Below are 7,969 nucleotides of genomic sequence, written 5' to 3'. Positions count from 1 at the left end.
AGTTCTGTCCATTTTGGCTGATGTCGGGAAAGGCGTAGGAAGAAATGAGCAGCACTAATGCTAGAAACCAAGTATTGAGCAAGGGGCGGCTATAGTGTGGCAGATGCAGGTCTGCCTATAAGCAGTACATGTGGTGAGAGGGTGAGCACACTCCCCCTTGTCTCACATGGTCCCCTTCTGAGGTGTCCAGGACACTGGAATGAGTAGGCAGCAAACAAAGGATGACGTGAAGGTACTAAGCCTAACTTCCCTGACCCAAAACAAGACACAAAAAGCTATGGGAACATCAAAGCTGTACAGCACGTAATCATGATGTGTTACAATCCTGCCCCTGCACATGGCACAACCCCAGCAGCATTCCTCTGGCCGGGTCAGGGGCTGCCAGCAGAGACAGATCATCTGCAGGACAGTGCCAGCCTCTGCACACCACAAGATTCTGTTCCCTCCGCAGGCAGAGCAGCCCACAGCAGGGAAAGGCAGCCACTGCCCAGCAGCAAGCAGGCTCAAGTGAGGGCACACCATGCTGTAGCAATCTAAAAATGAGGTCTTGGCTTACAGCGCAACGCTAAGCAGCCAGTTGGAGAGCCTGGCTGAAGCAGGAAAGAGCTTCCTGCCCAGCCTGAGCCTGGCAGCCCTCGTTTCCGCTGGGCTGCTCCGGTGCCATCGGCACTACCCGGTGCATGTCCGCATGCTGTGCCAGGCGTGAGGTAATTGATTGGCAGCTGATGATGAGCTCAGACTAATGTTCAAAATAAGCAATAACCTCCCTGAGGTGTTTCTGAAGTCTCCCGATGAACTGGCCCGTTGTGTGAGGTGGAGGGGAGGTGGGGTCCTGCGTGACTGGGGGGGATCTCACACATGCGCCCGCCAGCTCCTCCCAAGAGATGGTGGCATTCCTGGTGAGGGCTGAGCCGGGAGAGAGCTACATGGGGCAGGGATGCAGGATGCACAGGTCAAAACAGCCTCGCTGGGGCTGGAGGAAAGACGTGCTGCACACCAGCAGATAGATTAGAGGGGGTGATCCTGTGACCTGGGAATGGTTTACTGGTGAGGACAAGCAGATACACCAGAACCTTCTACAACATCCCATGCCGCTGCAAAGCGCTGTCAGCCCCGCAGGCTCCCTGCACTACTGCAAACCCACTTGAGCTTACGTGTCAAGAAAGCAGGTGCAGCAGGTAAGAAGCAGGGACTGCCCTCTGTGGCAAACCAGCCTCTTGAGTTGGCACCTTGGCCTGGCACTAAATCTGCACCACAGACAACAGGGGTGAAAGCTGGATCACAGCAGCACCCAGGTGCTGCACAAGCCCCTGGGCTATCAGCAAGTGTTTCTAAATGCTAAGTTAGCATGAGTCCCTGATGCACCACAGAGGGTGCCAACCTAACAGGACAGGCAAACTTTGCTCAGAGCACCCACAAGCGATTCAGCAGTAGTGCTTAGCCATTGATAATAACAAGGAGAAAACGGGACACTCAAACTCGGCCGCACCCCATGAGGTGTATCCATTGCTTCCACTAGCTTGCAGAAATGACTAGCAGCACAAGCTTCCTAGAAACCCTGGCCCTGAAGAGCTAAGGATGGGATACAGAGACAAAGGGAGAGCTGCAGGAGTATTTTAATTGAGCGGGTAGAGGAAGAAAGTAGAACTCAGTGGCTGACACCTGCTACAAAGCGGGAAGTTAATTCTGGGCCCACAATTAATCCGAGACATTGGGAAGGAGATGAGTCAGCATGGACCAACACAAACAGCAGAAGGAATTCATTTTCTCACAAGAGAGCTTCTAAGGATGCTATAAAGGGAGGACTGCAATAGTATGTAGTGCTTGCACCCAGATCAACTGGGGGGTGGCAAAGCACTGAACCCCCACTCCACTGACAGGGGAACAGAACAAGGGGCTTGTAGCAAAAGAAAGGTAGAAGTAAACATTTCCTCTGCTGTACATTAAGACCCTTCAGCTGTGGACCTGCACCTCAAGGTAGGCTGGAGAGGCAGCAGAGCCTTCACAAACTCTGCTTCTGCCCCAAGCTCAGCCTGGCCTCTGACCATGGCAGGGCTCAGCTGCACAGGCAGCACAGGGACAGGTGTGGCGGAGATGGGCACTTGGAGTTTGGAGCAGCACAGAGCCACACACGGCAGGCTGTGCCCAACAGAGAGCCTGAGCAAGGCTCTGGCTTCCTGGCAGAGTAAGATTCGGGTGGCAGCTCACAGTGAAGTGAGTCCTGCCTGGACTGATAGAAGCAGAGGTTAGGCAGGCTCCCTTCATGCCTGCACAGCCAAGGTGGAAAAGCAGGAGGATGGAGAAGAAGCAGGAGGACGGAGAAGAAGCAGGAGGACAGGACAGTGGTGAGATACAAGTTATAACATAAAACCAGATCTACCCTGGAGGTATGCAGATGGAGTGGAGGACAGGCACAGCTCACCATGTTCATTCCTTACTTATACATGAGAACCGAGTGCATTTCCATGACCCCTGGAGGAATGGGATGGGGCAGAGCTTCCTGGGCCAGCTCCTGAGCCCGTCAGAGAGCCTCCTGGCTTGAGGTGAGAAACTCTTCTGCTCTCTTGTGGGCCTCCAAGGCTTTTATAGTATAGACGTCCTGCGGAAGCTCAGACTTCCGGCGCAGCAAAACTTTGTCCTTCTTAATGTCTTTCAGCATCTACAAACAAATCAAAGGAGTCAGCAATCAGTAGCAAACCCCTTCAAGCCTTCAGCCTCTGAATCTAGGATATGCTGGGTGGCACTACAGCATGCTTCAGAACAGGCTGAGAGCCAAACACAGACCAAAGAGGACACAAGAAAGTCCCAGTGGCACTTTCTCCTGAGTGAGAAGGTTAGATAAACTCCACTCTTCACACTTCAGGTTGATCTCTCTTATTGATGAGGGGTGAGAGTAGTGGCATTTACCTTCAGAACATTTGGAAAGAGCCAGTTCTGACTATGCTGGTGTCCTGGACTGGGAGCAACTGTGAAAGGACTCGAGTCACCTACGCACCTGCACAGCCTCCGTCTCCACTGTTTTCTTCAGTAGCTGTATATCCTCTGCAGTCGGGGTCTCTGTTTCCATACAGCACACAGAAGGCAAGGGTAGAGGTGCATAATACATGGGGTACTGCAGACAACACAGACAGCTGCAGAGTCAGCACTCCACCCAACACCATGCCTTCTCCCCCAACATGCTAACACATCAGGGCACAGTCCTTCCAGCGTCCTCTGGCCTCTACAAAGGCAACAGTAGGGACACAGGCAGGGAGGAATATCCTCTCCTCCCCTGTGCCCTCTGGCTCACAGCAAGCTGCATGTGCAGCTGCAGTTCAGAGTGTGGTCCATAAACACATACGTGCTCTCTATAAGGCAGTACATGGAGGTCAGTGCTACAGAGGAACAGCCTGATAAAACATTGCCAGCATTCCTAGGACACTGTTTTTTGGGAGAGACAGACCACCGCTGCAGCAGTGTCCACAGGACTGAGATCAGATGCTAAAACCTGCTCTTGTGGGCTGAGGAAGCAGATCAAGACCCCCAGAACATTTCCACCTCATTCATCCTAGGTCCTTTTGTCACTCACCTGGGGGTTCAGCCGAGCCAGCTCCTCTATTTTCTGCCACATTTCTTCTCGTTCCTTCATCCTGAACCTTCCCCTGGAGAGAGAGAGAGAGAGTAAGAGCAAGTGTGAACTCCTGGGGAAAGCACAGCTTTCATTCATAGGATGATAAAAGCAAGAGACTGCAGAAAAGTGCAGGCAAGGGGAAGAGCTGCTCTGTCATTCAGAGACCCTTAATTCTACCTAATTCTAAATCTACAGGTGAGATGAGGCAAGAAGAGGGGACACACTACAGCTAGCAGAGGGGAGGCAGGCATGCTGCTCGCTCACCTCAGAGCACAGGGTTGCTGCACAGGTACTTTTTGCCCTGGTTTTGTTCTGCCAGGAGTAGAGCAGAGTCTGATGGGGCAATGCCATGACACCAGTCTGGATTTCAAACACATGTTTTCCTGGTGCCCCTCAGATACAGAGGGACAAACCATAATTTCCAATAGAACTGGGGTTCCACTGCCCACTGTTCCTTCTCTCTCTAACCATAACACACCTGAGAGCTGCCCAAACAGCCCAGGCACAGCTCTTGAACTTGGCACAGATTTTAGCACACATTTGAAGTGACTGTTCAGCAAGGCCACTTATAAATTCCAGGACAGTAAATGTCTGCTGCAAACAGAGGTGAGCACCCACCACCCCTTGTTATTCTCTTCTACATTTTAAACATCTGCACTAGAATCTCTGTTTTAATTCTATTAACTACATGACTTTCATCCCAGCTACTGGTCTCTCTAGTGCCCTATCTACCCATGTTAAGGAAGTTCTTATACTCGGTAATGACATCACACTCTTGAAAGTCACCTGGGCTTAGAATGAGAGTGAAGCTGCCAAGTTTTCAAGCAGCAGATTACTCCACCAGAAAACACAGCGTCACAAAAACACCTCCAACAAACCAACCCCAAAACACCCCAAATAAATAACCCATTCAGGACAAGACACTATCTGCCCAAACTTTCTCGCTGGTTTTCTAAAGGAATCTGATGATCCAAAGAGTTTCAAGGTGTCTGGGGACATTAGAAAGGTGCAGTCAGCCCATTTGCACATCTCCACAGCAGAGAGACAGCCTTGCCACATGTCCCTGCAGAATTTGTCCTGTCCCTCATGACCACCCTGGCTGTGGCTACACAGCTGGGGGTGTAGCAGTGACAGGCCTGAGCTGTTTTTCATGGCACTGGTAGGCATGTTAACTAATTAAAAATGAAGCTAAGCCATAATCAGACCTCTCAACATCTAGCTGCAGTCTAACAGTGAATATACAAGCTCTCTCCTTTTTCCCATTTCCTGTTTACTGAATTTCTTTGCACATGCAATCCTTCCCACACACACTGTTTTCTAGTTCACAGCACAAGGTTTTCTGAGGCCTAATTAGACACAGAGGCATTACACACACACAAAAAAAAAATCATCTTAACGTGAGCAGAAAACAGCAGCACTACCCATCCTTTTATTGGACAGCACTGAGCCATTTTGTTGAGCCTTTTCAGAACAATTCTTCATCAGTCACACACCAGTGCTGGAACCTTCAGCAGGTCAGCAGCTAAAGAGGGAGAAAAATCTCCTGAAGCAAAAACTGGGTAGATCTTGTAGGAAATAAACTGTCACTGACTTAAAATATATGTGAAGATATTTGTGGGCTTCACAAACACCCTGGAATGGGAAAAAAAGAAAATTTGCTTGCTCCCATTTTAGATCCTAAAAAACCCCTTAATTTCTCCATAAGCAGGTTACCCATCTGAAGGTCTAATTCATATATCAACTTACTACTTACTATCAAGTTATTTACTCCTATTTCACAAAACAACAGAACATACCCCATAGTTCCACATTCCCAGCAAGGATTAGCTCTGCTCTCCTGACCAGCAGCCCTGGCTCATCCAGGAATAAAGAGCATTGTTTTACATCGTTTTATACTAAGTCAGCAGAAAATAGCCCCAAGGGGAAAAAAAAAAGTTTCCTTCTAGCTTACTGGACTGACTCAGCTCACCAAGGCAAGCCACAGAAGCACCAAAATCAGCACAAGGCAGTAGAAAAAGTGGAGTTCTTTCCTCTTTACAGCATCATGGCACAGGTACTTGCTGAGTTCAGATTTTATCCCCACCATTGGCTCTTTGAAACTGCAGGGATTATTCCATCTTTATCACTGGAAAATTGAAAGCATCCTGTGGCATGAAAGATGCATTATGCCCACTGCACAGAAACTCTTCAGAAAAGTATTTCTAAAGCAATAGGGTTCTACTGACATCACTACAACATTTGTGAACTAGTCTTTCCAAGGCAGAACAAAGCTGAGTATTCTCTACACGGCAATCTATTTGCTCACAACTCAGCATACTCTGTCACTCTTTTCTAGGCTACCTGCTTCAGCAGGACTGAAAGGGTTTTTATCAGGGCACACCTCATCCTTCCTCATAGTTATGGCTAAGGAATCCTACTTTTTGACAGAAAAAGTGAATTACTTACCACCTTTCCATCTCCCTCGTGCCTATTGGCATCTACCATCTGTTACTGTACCCCAAGGAGACTTTAGGATGAGCTCAAATTACTTGGCAAAAACCTGTTACTCACTTCTGCTTTTCTGCCTTGTATTGCTGCGTGCAGTCATCAAAAAGCTTTTGGTTCATCTCCATGAAGAGCTTCAATGCATTGTAGATCAGCCCATGAATTGTCCTGCAAAGCAACAAGGAAAGGAGAACAAGTCATGGTGGGCAAGTTTTTACACCTGAGCTGGCACCAGCAGCACACACAAGAGCTAACAGCAGCAGTAACTCATTCTACAGCGAAGTGACAGAAGATTCTCACACAATCCCAGCTATTACCAGGGCAAAATCCCTTCCATAAACACAGCAGGAACTATACAACAGGGAGAAAGTGGTGGAGAAGAAAGAGAAGACCCTGGGACAGGCCTGCTGTGGTCAGATTAATGAGTGCAAAAATACACATTCATGTGTCCATTTCTTGCAGTTAGAAATGGGAAATGAAGGATGCCTGTTCAGGGCTGTTTTCAAGGAGGATTTAGTGCCTCCCACTGTTCACACCACATACACACAATGACTCTTCTGGGCTGCCAGTATTTGGTCATGAGCTTTTCTGCTGAGCTGCCCAAAACACAGACAGGCAGCAGCCCTGAAGAGATGGGAACCAGCACACAGAATATCACAGAAGCAAAGTCAGCTCTGTGCCAGTGATTTATAGATAGGCTGCACTGTGTGTGAACTCCCTATGGGACAAAATACTCTCCTAGGGAATGAAAACAAGTTTTGAAGCTGTCTCTGAAATACCTGACCCAGAGGAAAAAGATGAGATTCAGCAGATTAAGCTCTGTATCTCTACCAGCTCTGCAAATGGAATACAGAAGAGAGATGCAACCCTGCTGGACTTAAGCAGGCTGTTGGACCAAGTAGATGAACTTTGGGAAGGCAGAGGAGACTCTAAGGTACTCAACCTGCCCTGAGAAGATGTGGCTGTTGCTCAAACAAAGACAAGGACAAGTAAGAGGAAAACACTTTCAGAACTTCTGCAATACCACTGGGAAGCAGACAGAAAAGACAGGAACAGCAGAATCATGAATCTTGGCTGCTGCAGGGACACGGAACTGGTGAAGTGTTTCAGACAAGAACATAAAGTCCTTTTCTGAGCTCTGAACTTGTCCAGCCTCCCTAGAATTAATTTTTAGCCGTTTCACTAAAGGAAGTGTGTTTAATTAATTAATTAAACTTGAATTAACCAGGTAAGGAATTAAATAAGAAAGTCAGAAGAAAGGAAGTTGATAAAAGAACCATAAAACAGAGTAGTGTCTAGGAATCAGGCACAGGAGACAATATTTGACATGGACAGCTGCCCAGTTAGTTCTGCTTTCTCTGTTTTTCCTGTACTCAAGGAGTCAGACACTGTATTAGCCAAGCTCTCTGGTCATAGAGAACATAAGGGTGGGACATTAGTTAACAAGCAGCCAGAAGTCAGATACTGCACACTTCTGAGAGACTGACAACATTAGTGACAGGCAGGTATCAAACTCTATGCAGACTCAATGGCCCCGAGGCTGACAAACACAGGTGCCTCAACTCTTGCAGAAGCAAGCCACTCTGGTGTGCTGTGGCCCTTTTCCATGCTGTAGAGAGATGGCTGGGGGCAAAATTAGAGGACACTGATAAGTTATATTCACATCCTAAGAGAAGGTGTAACAGTACAGGAATTACAGGGGTAAAATTCAGCTGCTGCTCCCTGGATGGAATACTGCTGGCTTGCTCAAAGCCTGCTCCAGGATGGCTCCCCATAGACACAACCTGCAGCCACAGCCCCTGTTGAGTGGGATGGAAGGGAGGGTGGAGCGGAGTGGAAACACAACAGAGGCCAAGTTCCATGGAAGTCCTGGCA

General features: G+C 48.3%; 1 protein-coding gene across 7 annotated transcripts in view; it reads right to left on the bottom strand.

The window, feature by feature from the left end:
• Window positions 1-9: 9 nt before the first annotated feature.
• Window positions 10-7,969, bottom strand: part of PPP2R5D (protein phosphatase 2 regulatory subunit B'delta) — a 29,987-nt gene continuing 22,027 nt past the window's right edge. For all 7 annotated transcript variants that reach the window (XM_062490712.1, XM_062490718.1, XM_062490717.1 and 4 more), the window contains 4 exons: window positions 6,161-6,262; window positions 3,569-3,641; window positions 2,996-3,112; window positions 10-2,659 (listed from right to left, as the gene is read on the bottom strand). In XM_062490712.1, the coding sequence (XP_062346696.1) occupies window positions 2,522-2,659; window positions 2,996-3,112; window positions 3,569-3,641; window positions 6,161-6,262 (430 nt within the window). In that variant the 3' untranslated portion in view covers window positions 10-2,521. The remainder of the gene's footprint in view (window positions 2,660-2,995; window positions 3,113-3,568; window positions 3,642-6,160; window positions 6,263-7,969) is intronic.

The sequence above is a fragment of the Cinclus cinclus genome, chromosome 3, assembly GCF_963662255.1.
Source record: "Cinclus cinclus chromosome 3, bCinCin1.1, whole genome shotgun sequence".
Classification (NCBI taxonomy): domain Eukaryota; kingdom Metazoa; phylum Chordata; class Aves; order Passeriformes; family Cinclidae; genus Cinclus; species Cinclus cinclus.
The sequence above is the reverse complement of the archived record's forward strand: the minus strand, read 5'-3'. Positions and strand labels throughout refer to the sequence as shown.